This window comes from Hippocampus zosterae, chromosome 14 (genome assembly GCF_025434085.1).
Source record: "Hippocampus zosterae strain Florida chromosome 14, ASM2543408v3, whole genome shotgun sequence".
NCBI lineage: Eukaryota > Metazoa > Chordata > Actinopteri > Syngnathiformes > Syngnathidae > Hippocampus > Hippocampus zosterae.
This window is the reverse complement of record NC_067464.1, coordinates 18947709-18965511: the sequence shown is the minus strand read 5'-3', so window position 1 is coordinate 18965511 and position 17803 is coordinate 18947709. Positions and strand designations below refer to the sequence as shown.

The 17803-nt window shown below is 40.6% G+C and overlaps 1 protein-coding gene across 11 annotated transcripts in view; it reads left to right on the top strand.

Annotated features, from left to right (window-relative positions):
- nrxn3a (neurexin 3a) overlaps positions 1–17803 on the top strand; it is a 110373-nt gene that overhangs the window by 81409 nt on the left and 11161 nt on the right. For 3 of the 11 annotated variants that reach the window (XR_007966496.1, XM_052085659.1, XM_052085655.1), the window contains exons 16-23: positions 1504–1694; positions 1908–2081; positions 10090–10209; positions 12117–12298; positions 13270–13441; positions 14652–14741; positions 15767–16068; positions 17054–17135. Coding sequence is in view for 7 of the 11 variants with exons in the window: in XM_052085659.1 (XP_051941619.1) it covers positions 1504–1694; positions 1908–2081; positions 10090–10209; positions 12117–12298; positions 13270–13441; positions 14652–14741; positions 15767–16068; positions 17054–17135 (1313 nt within the window). In the remaining 4 variants the exon portion in view is untranslated. Of the gene's footprint in view, positions 1–1503; positions 1695–1907; positions 2082–10089; positions 10210–12116; positions 12299–13269; positions 13442–14651; positions 14742–15766; positions 16069–17050; positions 17145–17803 lie in introns of all 11 variants that reach the window. The other 8 variants (XR_007966494.1, XM_052085657.1, XM_052085654.1 and 5 more) reach the window with 3 other exon arrangements.

Genomic DNA, 17803 nt, shown 5'->3' with positions numbered 1-17803 from the left:
CCTTATACCCGCTGCCACCTGCTGGACAGATTTTAAATGATTTACAATGCAGACAATCCTGATCCTTACAGGCTGTGTCAGACCCTTCTGCACTCTATGACGACACACACACAAAAAAAGGAAATAAATACATCATGGGTCGGCAGTTGTATTGTCTTGTCTTGACATATTTATATGTCATCAGGAATAAAAGAATTAATAGACTACATCGATCACAAAATTATGAAAATATGTACTTTGCAGTGATATTTGAAAATGCACATTTCACGCACGCACACGCACACACACACACACACACACACACACACACAGACAAGTAAGCATAACTAGTATTATTTTTAATGAAAGCAGCAACCCCCAAAAGTTGTAGCTGTACGAGCCATGCGAAGACTTTTTTACAAGGACCAAAATAAAAACAAATTATAAGTACTACTCACAATTAGCTCAGCTTCAAAGAATCGCGGCCCTTTGGCATATGCCAAGAAATATGACAGGTACACCAGTGCAGTGTGGTGTTTGTTATTCTATGATGAACAAAGTTGTCATTAGCACATGGTTGTTTCATTATTTGGACATTCTGTAATAATATGGCGATGATGCTTCAGGTTCGGTCACTGCCCTTGTTCTTCGCCGCAGGTAAAAATAGCAAGCCAGGGTGAGCCTCAAGACATTAGCTAGCTTTTCGTTAATGCTGGACTCATATGCTTGCTAGCCGTACACACTACATGACCAGATCCACTGGAAGATGAATACTGCGTCTCTGACATGTTATGCAACATACATTGCAATTATCTACTCAGTATTTTTGCCCGTGTTCAACCTGTTTGAGCAATGTAACCCGTGACTTTTTTTCAAATATCCGTAACAGCCAATGTTGTAAGCATAACAAGGTAACATTAAGTGATAGAGTATCTGTAACAAAACACAGACAATTCATAGCAATTCATCTGCCGATATCTCCATGAAAGACATGTGAGTGTGACACATTTCAAGGGAATGAGAGAAGACACGTTTTTGTGATGGCGAATGAAGTCAAGTATACAGACTCCCACAATACCGTCACAACCACCTGTAGAATTGCCTGGCCACGGCCATTCACAAAACTACCAACACTTCGTCGAACCTGCCTCTGTGCAGTTTTATGCCGGTCACAATAATAAAACCTTTAGGTAGCCATTTTTGTTTTTGTTTTGTTTTTTTTTTTTGAGGGAGGGGGAAATATTAATAATTAATAAATGTTTGCATACACACCATTTGAGTGCCAACACTTTCTGTTGTCTTTCTTTGCAAATGTAACCATTATCAAAGTATAGAACAGAGCTGATTTTATTCACTTTATAGCTGCTTGATATTGAGCACACTTAAATTCAGATAATTGAGTAGTTCATAAGTTGTTGTTTACTCCATCCATGAGGAATCTAGCATTTGTATTCATCATGCACATGTCAGATAAGATTTAACAGGAGGAAATTCTGACTAAAATGAAAATGTTCTCCCCTGCAGATATATCCATTATGTTTTTGACTTGGGAAATGGCCCTAACTTGATCAAGGGAAAAAGTGAGCGAACCCTAAATGACAACCAGTGGCACAATGTGGCAATCACACGAGACAACAGCAATACCCATACTCTGAAAGTAGATACTACAACCACATTTCAGAGCATAAATGGGGCCAAGAACTTGGACCTGAAAGGTATGCAAATAAGCCTGTTTGTTTGTGATGATGTTGGTTAAACATTCATGAATTCACCACGTTACCTACAAATGTATCTTATTTGATATACCATAGCAGCAGTTTTACATTTTGAGTCACAAAATTAACAGGTATAACAGTGCTTATTATTGTAATATAATAATTGTGGATTGAAATGAGTCTAATCTAAATTTATTTTTTTAATCTGTTCAGGTGACCTATTCATTGCTGGATTGGGTCCTGGCATGTATGGTAGCCTGCCTAAACTGGTAGCTTCCAGAGAAGGTTTCCAAGGCTGCTTGGCTTCAGTGGACCTAAATGGACGTCTCCCAGATCTCATCAGTGATGCCTTGTTTCGTAGTGGGCAGATTGAGCGTGGATGTGAAGGTACACGGTCTCTCAGGTCTGAGCCTGACTTAGACTACTACAACATTAACTTCAACTCCAGCTCCGGGAGCTCATTCTATCTGCTCAATGCAAACAGTAGCACCGCAGCCTTGAATCCATATGGACGTTCTTCCATCGCCTTAGCTGTACTTGTTGCCTCGCTTCAGCACTGCTAAGGCAAAGTCAACCTTCATACAACTCCTCCAAAAAGTGTGTTTTATCAGCCACATTGGCTACCATCTGACAATTCACTAACACATCCATCCAGTTGGACTGACATGACTAGGTGATCCACTTTTGGAAAGATTGGGAGTGACAGTGAAACTCCTCAACAACGAAATAATGTTTGCAGCAAGACATTTTTCACAACAGGGGACTTTTCACTGCAGCAAATTTTATCTCAGATGCAGACACGCACACACACACACACAAAACGTATATGTGTACGGTACTCATTGTTTTGATTCCAACAATGCATAAGTATGAGCATACACTTATTTGACACGTCATACAACCAGTGTAGAAAGAAAAAACGAGAAATTTCTGGCATAATGTCTTTTACTTTGCCTCCTCCATCTTTCATTTTTATTAATTTCATCGCATGTGTAAAGCAGTGTAGTGGTTGCTGTTGCCGATTCGGAGCGAAGCAGTAGAGATGGCTGTGGCAGGCTGAAGTCGGATTACACTTTTGCGGAAGTCTTGTTTTGGTTGTAGTGAACCTCATTGCGAGGCAAGGGCGGAGAAAAAGATTTCGTATTATGCAACAGGGGGACTTTTCGTTTTAAGAGGAGCAGAAAAGTGGGAATGGTTTTCGATCGATGCATGAAGATTTTTTCACACAAGGGGGTATTTTCGCCCATGTAGGTTTTGTTGTAGAGGAGTTTCACTGTACATTCTTATATCGGAGCATACTTAATCGTGTCTAGTCCATTTAGCAACTCCAAGATGTATTGCTCTGACAGAGGTGCATAAACCTTTGAAGGCTGCAAATGTTTTAGTTGATCCACTTTGCCCAACTTCTTTAATTACCATTAAATCATTATTGTAACTATGTCTGTTTGGAAACTGCACATACTACAAATATGAAAATGAATATTAAAAGTAACATAAAGGAATAAGGGCAGCGCGATGGTCTACTGGTTAGCACGTCGGCCTCACATTGCTCAGGTGCAGGGTTCAATTACGGCTCCGGCCTTCCTGCGTTGAGATTGCATGTTCGCCTTGTGCCTGCGTGGGTTTTCTCTGGGTACTCCGGTTTCCTCCCACATTCTAAAAACATGCATGGCAGGCTGATTGGGCAATCCAAATTGTCCCTTGACTTGATTGTGAGCGACAGTGGTTGTTTGTCTCTGTGTGCCCTGCGATTGGCTGGCAACCAGTTCAGGGTGTACACTGCCTGCTGCCCAAAGACAGCTAGTATAAGCTCGAGCACCCCCGGCGACCCTTGTGAGGATAAGTGGATTATAAAATAGATGGATGGAACGATGGATGGAAAGGAATACCGGTATGTTAGATGAACTTTTAAAAATGAACGATGATTCCTAAACTGTGTTCCAAATAATTATGCAACTGACAATTTTCCCTGATTTTCCAAATTGTGAAGCTGCTATCAAATAAGAGGTCTGTGTTTATGTGTAACTTGACCTATTTACATGCTTTTGATTCCAATAGCAATTTGATTTCAGTAAGTATGACCTTCTAAAGCAAAGAATTTATGAAGTGACTATTTTCAGTTCTTTTCAACCTACAAAATGTTTTCAGTCTCTCCTGTAAGAATTTGAAACATCCATCCACCCATCCATTTTCTAATTCGCTGTTCCTCACAAGTATCACAGGGGGTGGCTGGACCCTATCCCATCTGTCTTCGGGCAGTAGGCGGGGGACACCCTGAATTGGTTGCCATCCAATCACAGGGCACACATACACTAGCAACCATTTGCACTCACACTCACACCTAGAAACAGTTTACAGTGTTCCATTAGCCTGCTGCGGGAGGAAACCGGCATACCCGGAGAAAACCCACGCAGGCATGAGGTGAACATCCAAACTCCACACGGGCATGTCGGAGTCAGAATAAAACCGTGCATCTCTGGACTGTAAGGCGGACGTGCTAACCAGCCAACCACTGTGCCACACGAATTTGGAACTGTGCATTTTAATTGTATGTATTTTTTTTTAGTCCCGTTATCATTGAAAGGTTTGTTTGAAACCATTTCTATTCCTCTCTAAAAGTGGAAGACTTGGAAATTATGCTTTCATTTGCATCAGATATTTCAGAAAATGAGAGAAAAACATCAGTTACATCATGATTTGGAATGCAATGTAAGCTCAGTACCGGTAGTGATGATGAAGTCTGTCCCTTTGGCTATTTGCTAACTAACTCACTGGAGAGAATAGTTTAGTGCCTATTGTTTTTGAGGGTGAGCTGTTGATTAGACCAGATATTTATTTGCACAACTGCACTGCAGAGTCATATTGAATGATCATTTAGAACCGTTTTACTTCCAACTAACAACTAGTTAAGTGATAATTCATCCATCCATTGTCTACGGTTTATCTCGTTCGAGTTTCGGGTGAGCTGGGGCCCACACACACACAGGTGACCTTGGGTTGGTCGCGTAATAATAGCAGGCCGCGTCTAGACAAACAATTCAAACCTCATATTTTTACTTTGTAATCACGGAAAAGCACACATCTGGAGGGTATTATGATTAGGATCTTTTACAGACAAGTGAAAATTAAGTAGCCTAAAACACACACACACAGAAAAACCCAGACAGCTTACAATGGATATGTGATTATTGACCTTACTCCGACAGTCTCAAATGCATAAGGGGTGTTCACACCGCACACATTTGCATCGGTGCTGCACCGATGTATTTTGTTGCGATATATCTTACACCGGTGTAAATTTTGTGGAGCGTTCACACGTATAAAGCTGCTTACTAAGGAGTAGCGTGTTAACCCCAGTGCAGCCCCACTTGCGTTCACACGGCAGTTTCTGTGGCCGTGCAATACGGAATAATACGGAAATAAAACATGTGCAGGCGCAAAGTGTACTTCCCTTTCCCCGCCTTTTTTGTGACATATCAAAAAAACATGTTTTATACTTCTCCAGACAAATCAACACTGTGATCTACCAGACACCGTAAAAGGATGAGAGAGAGAAACGAAAGATATAAATACAAATATAAATACCCAGGATGCAAGTTGTGCAATACCCGTATGTACCGGTAATCAACTCTTCTCACGCGTAGTGAGTCTACCCTTGTAGCGTTCACACATCCCATTTTATATCGGTGCTGCCCCGCAAACTAGCATTTACTACGGACTAAATTTTTAAACCACATCCTGAGCAGGGTTAAATTTGCTCCGGTTTAAGCTGTTTTTAGGGGCGACACCGGTATAACCTTGTCCGTGTGAACGCTCTACTGGGGGCAGCCCCGGTGCTACACCGGAGTCAAAGTTGCCGTGTGAACACCCTTATAGTTGGGCTTTAACTGGCGTCTCATTTGTTTTTGTGAATTGTACTTACGTGCAAAATGCGAATGAAAACTCTCCAAGGAATGTCATTGTAGAATGTATTGCTTCTGATTTTGGGTTTGGTATGAAAAGGAATAAACTGAACGCAGTACAGTATTAGTGTACCTCAAAACATTCCAACGCATTAATTTGTTTTCGACTTCCAGTTTTAATTGACAGTATAGCTACTTATTTTATAATAGCTGCATCGAAAATGGGCTTTGCAAAAACTTTGCATGAACAAGATGTCATTGTGGCAATGTTTGCATCCTTCTATGCAAGTTGTGCTATCTTTTATGGCTGCTTTTGTCAACTTCTAAAAGCTTCTGGCTTAGCTTCCGTATGTTGTTTGCATGTAAATCATTTTGTGTACAGTAGTTTGTTTTGTTGTTTGTTTTTTTGCCTGCCACATCATTCAGCTGGGCATTGACTGTATTGTATTTTTCTTTTTGTTATGGTGGCTTACGGACTCCCATGTTTGAGAAATGAATGTCTGTTGACAGCAAGTGACAAATTTGTACTTGTCTGTACTCACTGTGACAATCTGAATGAGGTTGATAATGATGTTTTTCATTGTACAACAATAAAAGTAATGGATGATTGATTCATTTTATCAAATAAAATCTCATCAATCACAGTTTCTTGTTTAATGTCCATGGCAACGTAGTGTCTCATTTTTTTATGTGTGCTTGTATGTATAAATGTTTTTTTCCAAGCCAATGCATCATGATTTGTCATTTAAATCGCATTGTCATTTCCTGCCTCGACTTCACTGCAAGCTTTTGACACATGAAATTGCTTTCTGCTTTTTCAGCAGTCTCCATGCCATTATAAAAGCCCATTAATGATATTTGGTCACAATGCAAGACTGTACAATTTAGCTGGACTGTATCGGGTGAGATTAGCAAGCAAGGTCATTTTTGACTCACACAAAAATATATACTCCTCCAAAAGTACTGGAACAATGTAGCCAATTCATTTTGCTCTAAACCGGAAGCATTTGGGTTTGACAGAAAAAGATGATTTGAGAAAGACGACCAAAAGACTAGCTTCTATTTTCAGGTATTGATATCCGACTTTTTGATTAGACTCGCATTATGCTATGTGTTAAGTTGCAAATATTTTGCTTTCATCTTTAAGCTTCTTTTGGTTATTTGTTTTGAGAAGTGTGTGTCAGGGATGAAATTTTTCGACTTTTTGGCGGAATGACGCTTTTTTCCAGTCAAAATTGACCTTTTTTTCCAAATCTCTTGAAAATTTATGGGGTGGGGGTGGTCTGGTGTTATTTCTGGGCTGCCGGACTTACCGGTACTTGTCTTCGGCAGACTCGGGACTCGTAATGTTTACAAATAAAGTTTGCAAGCATCCATTTTTTAATACTGTTTTTTCCCGAAAAGCGTTAGTTTGTTGTTACTTCGTATATGGGCTAAAACCAATGTCTTACTTGTTGTGATTGGTCGCTATATCGGCAAATGCACAATCACAACCAATCCGTGTTCCCCTTCCTAAACCCCTTTCCCACGAATTCTGAATGTTTTTTCACGAGGGATGTAGTGTATTGAAATCACTCGTGTATGTAGTCTGTATTAAATCAATGCTGAATGTTATCGAGACTCATGACGACGCTAACGTGCATCATTTAGATGCGAATCTGAAAAACAAGTTTGATGGGACTGGTTGGATCAAAAGCTGACTGTGTCCCCAGTAGGAACCAGTAAAGAGGAACCATTGTCTGTGCTTGTGTCGTATTTCATGAAAAAGCTCAATGTCGCTGGTAAAGCTCTGTGTACAGTGTGACGATGTCATTCTATAAAGTAAATGCATTCTTAACCCATATATAGTAAACAGTTTGGGACTTCACTATCGCTGTATGAGGTAAGAATCAACAGCTTTTTTATCACATTTACACATTATATGATTACAAATAATGAACAAATCTTAAATATGGCAGGGAATTTCCTTTTTTAGTTTTCATTTTGAGCAGCAAATTTGAAGTTACATGGTGGTGCTCACCATGAATGCATAAGCAAAGTTGCACAAAGGCCAAATTTTCACCTGAAAGAATAGTGAACAATCTTGGTATTTTTTTCTGTGAAAGTTTCAAGAATACATCGAATACACTTCATCTTTAGCATATTTAGTATAAAGTGCCAATTTTGTAAGCAAATAGGGAATGGTATTTCAACAAAAAATGTAAAATTTTATTGACAATATTAATGGTTTTAAGGCTTTAAAATTTCTTAAATCCATAAACTAATGTATGTACCGTACTCCAAATAAACTTCTACTTTAGTATAAAGTGCCAATTTTGTAAGCAAATAGGGAATGGTATTTCAAGAAAATTTGTAAAAAGGTGTTGATAAAATTGATGGTTTTAAGGCTTTAAAATCTCTAAAACTCTGTGGCCCCAAGCACACATCAGATTTTCAGATTTTTTCATCACAAGCCACTCTCATCCCTGGTGTGTGTGTGTGTGTGTGTGTGTGTGTGTGTGTGTGTGTGTGTGTGTGTGTGTGTGTGTGTGTGTGTGTGTGTGTGTGTGCGTGTGTGCGTGTGTGCGTGTGTGCGTGTGTGCGTGTGTGCGTGTGTGCGTGCGTGCGTGCGTGCGTGTGTGTTGGAGGGGCGATTACCCCATTCTGTCCCCTCTCTAGCAGGTCAAATACTTGCTTAAAGTGTGGAAAATGACGTGACCAGTCAAACAACTTCCATTTCTTTCACCTGATTAACTTATTTGCAATTTTGCAATGGGACAGTTTCTTTGATCAATCAGATTTCCGATCCTATGAGCTGGCCCTCGATAATATCAGCATCTTCACTTCTCTGACATGTTCGGTCGAGCAAGCCAAGTTGCATCTATCCATTTTCAAAACCGTTTATCCTGAATAGGGTCGCGGGAATTGCTGGAGTGTATTCCAGCTGACTTTGGGCAGAAGGAACTCTATACACCCTGAACCGGTTGCCAGTCAGTTACAGGGCACATATAGAAACAATCAACCATACACACCCACATTCACACTGTCACTGAGTGGGAACCGATCCCACATTGCCTGCACACAAGTCAGGCAAGTGTACCACTGCACTATCAGCGTTGCAAAGCTGGCAAAATAGACTGTGTCTGTTTCAAGGTACATTATGTCCAATGATAATCATAGCTTGTGATTATGATGTATTGGAGTAATCTTTCTAGGTTTTTGTTGTGTTATTACCGTAATTTGTAGAATATTGATACAAAACTGCTCCAGAAGATGTATGTGGCTTTGATAATTGCAAAATGATACCGGTGGTATTAAATTATAATCAAATTCCACTGAATCTGAAGGCCCAGGTACGAAATACACCACCTACCACTGGTTTCACAGATGGGGTCGTATGATGTCGATCATCAGCAGATCATTTCTTCCCTAAAACTTTTAGCCTTCACATCACTTTGGTAAAGGCCCATCTTTGTTTCATCCATATTAACCTCAATCCAAAATCCTTGGGGGCTTGTCCCTGTACATTATGGCCAGATTCCAATTCTTCTGGCTCGTAAAGCCCCTTTTCCATTGCACTGGTTCTACCCTGGGTTGTGGGGACAGCAGTATTAGCAGGGAAACCCAGACTTCCCTCTCCCCAGCCACTTCATACAGCTCCTTCTGGGGAATGCCGAGGTGCTCTACGACCAGCCAGCAGACATACAGGTAGTCTCTCCAGCATTTCCTAAATTTATACCTGGGCCCTCCTCCCAGTGGAACATCACTGGGGTGGCGTCTAGGGGGAATCTTAACATTTTGCCTGAATCACTTCACCTGACTCCTCTCAATGTGGAGGAGCAGTGGCTCTATTCTAAGGCCATCTCAGATGACTGAGCTTCTCGAGCCAGGCCACCCTGCAGAGGAGACGCATTTGTATCTGGGATCTTGTTAGAGGTTAGGGTAGGAATGGAGATCGACCGCTAAATCGAGAACTTTGCTTTGTGGGCCCAGTTCCTTCTCCACCATGACTAGCACAGTCTACTGCACCGAACCACCTGTCGATTTGATGAGCCATCATTCCCTAACTTGTAAACAAGACCCTCAGATATTTGAACTCCTCCATTTGGGATTCCATCTCATCCCCAAACTCAAGAGGGCACGCCACCCTTTTCTGATGGAGGAACATGATCTCAAATTTTGAGGCACTCGGAATTGGAGATGGTGGCTTGATGAAGCCAACAATCATCTGCAATACTGAGGCCTCCAAATTAGATGTGCTCAGTGCCATGGCTGCACTGAGAATTTCTGTCTAGAAAGGTTATGAACATGATCTGTGACAAAGGGCAGCCTTGGCGGCATAATACCCTTACTGGAACATAATACCCACACCACTTTCCAAAATATCTCCTTATTTTCTCAATTGAATAAATTCAAGTATGTGCCAATCAAGACAACTTCAGTTTCTGTTAAATCCAAGTCTGTTTGTTGAGAATATGGCTGTGTGTGATTGTGGGGTCTTCTGGATTTTGCAGGTCCCAGCACCACCTGCCAGGAGGACTCCTGTGCCAACATGGGGATTTGCATCCAGCAGTGGGAGAACTACACTTGTGACTGCTCCATGACTTCCTACACGGGGACGCAGTGCAATGACCGTGAGTGCTGATGTGACATACTCTTACCACACTTTCACATCATGGGAAAAAAAACACAGAAATATGGCTAATTAGAAGCGGGAGGGCACTTGAGTCATATGACGTGACTTGTGTCAGACTTGAGTCACAAAATTTAGGACTTTCCATTCAAATTCAATTGTATTTATAGAGCACTTTCGAACAGCCGTCGGGACTTTCTTGACTAACATTTATGAAAGACTTTGAAAGTTTTGAACAAACAGCTCTTTTAATTCTCAGTACTGTAACGTGTAGTGTCATTAAATGTGTCCCCGTGGCATAGTCAGCGCGCTGTGGGAAGTGGTCCAATTTCACTTAATTGGTCAGAAGATTATTTACTGTATATAATGTATCTTTTATTTCAACCTATCCCAGTGAACAATGAGATGCTCTTCCACTATATGGCGGAAGGGACCAAATTAACCAGTCCATCCTCTTTTCATATACTGTACTTTTGTATGTATGTTGGGGTGTGAACTCCAGCTCGGATGTCGCGTAAAGGTATTGTACAGTGTGTGTAATGTAGCGCAATCGAGTGGTGAACTAATAGAATGCAATTATCTAAAACGAAAGTGTGTGCTTTTTGAAGCACGCCGCACTACGGTGCCTCAGAGAGGCCACACTTCGCAAGACTTCCCACAGTAACCCACAGCCAAACGTCACACAAACGCCCTCCGCCCACCCACCCCCCGCACACGCACCCACAAACACATAACCATGTTTAATCTGTGTTTCATTATCTCACAACAAAAATGCAGACCCGTTTATCGCATTCTTTATGTATGCATTATTCTCATCAGTCCTTTGCAGCTCACGCGTTGAGCAATAGTTAAAATGTGAAATATTAACCACAGCCTCATCGTTTGGCATAAGCATTCTAAAATGAAATGAAAGCATTTGTGAATTGTTGTATTCTGTTGTTTACGTTTTACACAACATGCCAAAAGCATTGGAATTGGGGTTTTAGAAACGAACGTTACATCAATGTCTTGATTTCCCTCAATTTCATGATGGAAGGCCTTGAGGTGGCTTTTAGAATTGATGGTGTTTTTTTCCTATGATTTTTATGGCTGCATTTCTCCCCATCTTAAGTCTTTTCACAACTCATTCTGTTTTCTTCTCCACGGCTATTGTATGGTAACAAAAGTGTGTTGCGTGTTAATTATTTCATATTCTGTTCCTCAGTCGTGGTATCACTTTTATTTTACCATTTAAAGTGCTCTGACCACCCTCATGAATTTTGAAATGTCCACCGTCTAACCACAACACTCAAGAGTTCATTCAATGCAGGTGACGCACATTATAGCCACGTTTTGAGGTATTTTTGATTGTTACATTGAGCCTTTCAAATTTATCAACAAGAAAGGCAAAAATGTTTTGGGGCATATGGAAGTTCTTTATTTGAAATCTGTCAATAATATCTCAAGACAGTATACGTATTAAGCTGAGCAGGAATGTCTGATTCTATACAGTTACCTTCTCTCTTCTAATTTGTTATACAGTATTGACTAAGCTGATGTTACTGAATTGAACTGAATAACGTATAATTAAAATGTTACGTTAATTTCAAGTTAATTCAGCATGCCGCATTAGGCTCATTTATTTGTTTATATTAATTTAAATCTATTCCTCTTTCGTCTAGATTTGAAATTGAGAATGCATACTAATCGTTTGAATATCATTTTCATGAAAGTGAAATTTAACCAGGTTTTTGGCACCCCCCACAGTCCGCGACGCCCTTAGAATCTGTCTGTCTCGCTTCAAGGATGAACCAGCCCTGCCAGCAGGTGTCAGTACAGGGCAGAACACTGTTACAGTGTGTTGACAATAGCCTGCCATATTGATGTTGCAATGTCCTTCAACATGAAACGTTCTTCGACTCTACTCAGCTGGGACCACGTACATCTTTGGCAAAGGAGGAGGCCTAATAACATTCAATTGGCCCCCCAATGAGAGACCGAGCACCAGGACTGACAGGCTGACTGCTGGCTTTAGTACCTCGCTCAAAGATGGCATCCTTGTCAGGATTGACAGCGCTCCTGGCCTGGGGGACTATCTCATGCTGCACATAGTAAGTTCATAGCCAAGCTCATTGCTTTTTCTGTGATGCTACTGAACCAGCTGTCACACTGCCAGGACGCAAGAATACGGATCACAATCTTTTTTTCCATTAAAGTCAATCAGGGCTCTTTAGAGCGTGAGCCTTCCCACACTAAGTACTTGGTGTGAAAGTGTTACTTACCCATGCAATGCCCTGACCTTAACCTCATTTTTAGAAATGAGGCCTGCTTGTCCTACATTGGTTAGATTAATCACTGTGTGGAAGATGATGGAGCTGCAAAAGAAAGACCTGCTTCATATTTTTGTCATTTACGCTTGGTTTAATCACTAGGTGTATTGATACTTTTGTCCATCGAGTGCAGTGGTTCTCAATTATTTTCTGTCAGCCCCCCCTAGGAAGAGGAAAACATCTCGCCCTCCACCCACTAAAAAATGTACAACACCTCTATTTAATTTCAGTGACATTTAGTCTGTCACAAAACATACTTGGATTGTAATTTAATTGAAACATATGACACAACCAACAGTATAGACTAACTCTCATCCTAAAATTTATTTTGCAAGATCATTGCAATTCTTATTTTCCAAATTCAAATGTATTATTCATGCAAGTGTGTTACCCGCCTGACTTTGGTGCAGGCAGCATATATTGAATTCACACACAGTGACGGTGTAAATAGGAACAATTGTTGAGCTCACTGTGATTGACTGGCGACGATTGCAAGCTGCGGTCCGCTTTTTGCCCAAAGTCAGTATCTGATCTAACTCCCCACAACCCTCACCAGAAAATGGAAGAATGAGTTGTATCAAAGTCCACAAAAAAAGCATTTCAATCACAATACCATGTATCCTGTGCCATAAATAGTTTCTGCAAACAGTAAGTTTTTATGTTTTGTATTTATCATGCCTGGCAAATATTCCATTAGCTACTCTGTGTTTATTCAAATAAAATCAACTGATTTTGTGTTTGTTTCATTTTAGCAACAAGGCAAAATTGGTGTGACATTCAACATTGGGACAGACGATATCAGTGTACAGGAGAGCAGTACCCCAGTGAATGATGGAAAGTATCACGTGGTCCGCTTCACCAGAAATGGTGGTAATGCTACACTGCAGGTTGATAACTGGTCCATCACTGAACGCTTCCCGACAGGTACCAACCCACAAACCACACTATCTAGTAGAAAGAAATGTTATTTGTCGTGTGTAAGACTTCACTGCTCTTTCAAATATTTTGGTTACCTTCGGAGGGCCAATATATTAACAATAATTTTGTACATAATACAGTATTGTCATTGTCAGTTATTGGGTCTGTATTAAAATAAATAAATGCTGCAAAAATGAATATCCTACAGAAATCCCACCTCCATCGTATGTTTAGCAGCCTCACTAATTTTCTTGGACAGCTAATAATTCTGTTTTGGTCTTACGCTTATTTATTTGGGGTGTAATTCCTCACTTGACCACAAAATGGGGTCACTCAATTTACTTTGAGAGGGTGTAAATTTGAAAGGGAGCCTAGTTGTTGTTGAAAATGTCAGTCACTGTAGCCTGTAATCCTGATTTAAAAGGCCAAACAAAGTGATGGCCGTAGGTTTCTTTTATAGTGTACATTGCTGATGACAGGGCTGCAAGATATTGGGACAACATGTGATATGCAATGTGGATGTTGATCACTAAATGAATGTTGATATTTTACATGTACCTAAAGAAATGACATTCTTATTATTTAATGATAGAAAAATATTCAGGCTCAAAGTCTGATCTAATTAATAAATAATAAGGTGTGGGGGTGGTCTGGAACAGAGCATATTTAAATAATAGGTTTTAATTATAAAACATCATATATTTTCAAGGGCCCCTGTCAGTCACAGGCCTTAAGAATCATCATCACTTTTCTTCTCCAGTTTTTAATCTGGATTGAAACTCAGCTTCCGCCCTGTATTCTCACCTTAAAGCGAGTCATTCACAGCCGTTTTTTTAGTTTGGTTACGTGACGTTCGCAAACTGAGCCCTTTCTGCACTGTGATGTCATTTTCAGTCGACAGCAAGTGGCAAAATGGCCGCCACTTGAGGTAGATAAAAACTGTGGATTTTGTGCTTAACTAATATCCTACAAATGCAATATTAATCCAAATAGCGGGACCGCATAAAATACACCATTGTCAAGGAAACTTTTGACTTGACTTCACCTTGAACTAAATAAAGGCCCTTTGCCATTTGAGCTTAACTTTCCATAGATTTTGGAACACTCCACACATTAAAAACAACAACAACAACAACATCGAGTTACAACGTGAAGTGAATTTTTACATTTTTGCCTGAATGATGACAAATAAACCTCTGTAAATCTTTTGTTACAGGGAACAGTGACATGGAACGGATTCAGTTGGCCAATAAGAAAATTCCTTTCAAGTACACCAGGCCAGTAGAAGATTGGCTACAAGAAAAAGGTATTTGCAAACATTGATGCATTTTAAAATGTGTTTACTTCCCTCATGGCCATTTCACTGAAGCAGTCCCATTTGCTTGATCTAACTTGAGAAATAAACTAAAAGCTCTGTCATCTTACTGAAAACATTTTTAATGTCAATATTTTATGTACCACCACTCCTCATTTGAGTAACAGGAGCGTGTTGTTTTAACATAGAATGGCGGTTTTGTCAGCCAAATGGCATTTAAAAAAAAGGAACATCTCTAAATGATTTCAATAATTATATTTCATGGTTAAGTGACCAGAAATTTTCAGTCAGAATGATTTCATCAGAATGACAAAAAAACTCCCCATGTAAACCTGGCTAACGTGGGGCCAGACCAGCATGAGATAAACAACACAAAGCAAGCAAGCTTGTATAATGGTGAGTGCATTGATTAGTTTACAGCTGTTGAACTGTCAACAAAGTTAGCATTTAACATTAACCTAAGTAATAACACAAACAGCGGTCACCAGAGTGACCTGTTTAAAAAAAAAAATACATTAACGTATGTCGTAGGAGCCCTTCCTCCACTCAGTTATTCCTGTGTAGTTGCACGAGGAACAAAAGCAAGCGAGACAGGCTACCTGGTATTTCATGTCTCTTGTTGCATGTTTTCTTGAGAGTGAAGAAATTTCATCTGTGCTGTATTTTGCACATACAGCACATTTGATAATAAATTGTACTTGACTTGATGTCCAGTCTAAACTTAGCATAAGAGCGCTAAAGCTATCAAATAAACATATGGTACAATTAGAATAAATTAACATTCAATGCCTCACAAAAATAGTACGCCTTATGACCTGTTCAATTGATATTGCACGGTGCGGCTAATGGTATTTTGAAATCTACGGGAAGGCAACAAACTTTCAGAACAAGGATTTAGTCTGACAAACGCTGGACGGTCTGTTGCTCTCACGACCAGGAAACATGCTGCTATTTGGTTTGAAAGCACGTTGGGACTCTTTTTTTCTGGTTTTAATATATATGGCTGTATCTTCTAGGACGGCAGCTAACCATATTCAACACTCAAGCCACAGTTGCAATTGGTGGAAGTGATCGCGGCCGGCCATTTCAGGGTCAACTGTCTGGACTTTATTATAATGGCCTCAAGGTGTTGAACATGGCTGCTGAGAGCAACCCTAACGTTAAGATAAATGGCAGTGTGAGGCTGGTTGGTGATGTCCCCAGCGGGGCAGGCTCAACGAAGTCCACTGCCATGCCTTCGGATGTCTCCACTACTTTCATTGAGACTACAACCATGATGTCCACCACCACCACACGGAAACACAGGTCCTCTTCAACGGTATGGGTTAAATACCTCACACACAATGGCTAAAGGACACATTTAAAAAGTATTCAGCACCTTTTGTTGCGGCTTTAAACCACAATCGTCCATCTATTACTGTTGAAAAATATTCAGCGTCATTTTTCATGAACAATATCACAGAGCCATTATGGCCGACTGGTTAGCACATGGGGGGCTCGGTGGTCGACTGGTTAGCACGTCGGCTTCACAGTGCAAATGTGCAGGGTTCGATTCCGGCTCCGGCCTTCCTGCGTTGAGTTTGCATGTTCTCCCCGTGCCTGTGTGGGTTTTCTCTGGGTACTCCGGTCTCCTCCCACATTCCAAAAATGTGCATGGCAGATTCAGGGTGTACCCCGCCTGCTGCCCGAAGACAGCTGGGTTGGGTCAGCATGTCCCCCAACCCATGTGAGGATATGCGGATCAGGAAATGGATGGATGGAAGGTTAGCACACTTCCCGCACAGTACACAGGTCCAGGTTTCGAACCCGGGCTCCGTCCTTCCTGTGTGGAATTTGCATGTTCTCCCTGTGCCTTTGTGGGTTTTCTCCGGATACTCTGGTTTCCTCCCACATTCCGAAAACATGGTAGCTTGATAGGTTAATGGAACATTCTAAATTGTCCCCAGGTGTGATTTGTGAGTGTGGATGGTTATTCGTCTATGTGTTCCCTGTCATTGACTGGAAACCAGTCCAGGGTTTACCCCGCCTGCTGCCCGAAGTCAGCTCCTGCTAAAATAATGACATATGTGTAAAACATTTGCTCAAAAGATTGTGGTCATTATCAATCTCGGCTATGGGGAAAAACAATATCAAGCCATGATCATCTGTATACTTAATATGTTCGATGCTTTTAAAACAGGGTAGAGATAAACCTTGAGTGAAGATCTTTTCGAAAGTGATGAAATAATGTATTGTCTTTGTTTTGTGGGTCCTGACCTGTGGGGGTTCTTGTTTCTCTTGACAATCAACTTCTGATAAAGAAGCATGCATCAGATGACATTGTGTCATCTGCGGAGTGTTCCAGTGACGACGAAGACCTAGAAGAGTGTGAAACTGGTCATCCAGGTGGGCTAGGTTAGTTTGCATTTGCTTGCTTTCTATGTGCGTTCATGCATCAGCACCAGTATGGATGATGGCAGTCTCAAAGCATCACAGCCCCCATGGTTAGACAAAGTGTAGCTGAATTTGAAAATTGAAAAAAACATTGAACTGGCTATTCTGAGCTGCATTTGTTATCTTGCAAGTCGTGTCGAGAAGAGCATAAGATCATTCCTGTCATGAACTACACTTGCACATGGGGTCATTCAGAGTGGTCAACATGGTCACATACACACATACAAAAAGAAATGTGAGTGTGTACATCCAATATAAGTGAAATTTGTATCAAAGTGAACCACTATGAGCCAGTGATGCTGCCATTCATCGCTGCCCTTCTTTTTTAAACAATACACTTTATTGATTTGTTTTGAAGAATCCCATTCTCTTTTGTGTTGTTTTTTTTGGAATCACTTCATATGCATATTTAATTGTTCACCTGTCCATATTTATAGTAGTTGCTTGCATATTTTTTTGCTTTAAAGAGAGAGAAAACAGAGAGAACAGATATCATTGAATTTCTGTGCATATATTTTTTTTTCCATTTTTGGGTTTTGCTTCCAGACACACTTGTTATTCTGTCTTTTTGCATCTCAACGCAAATAAACAGCTTTTTTTTTAAACAAATGAGTATATTT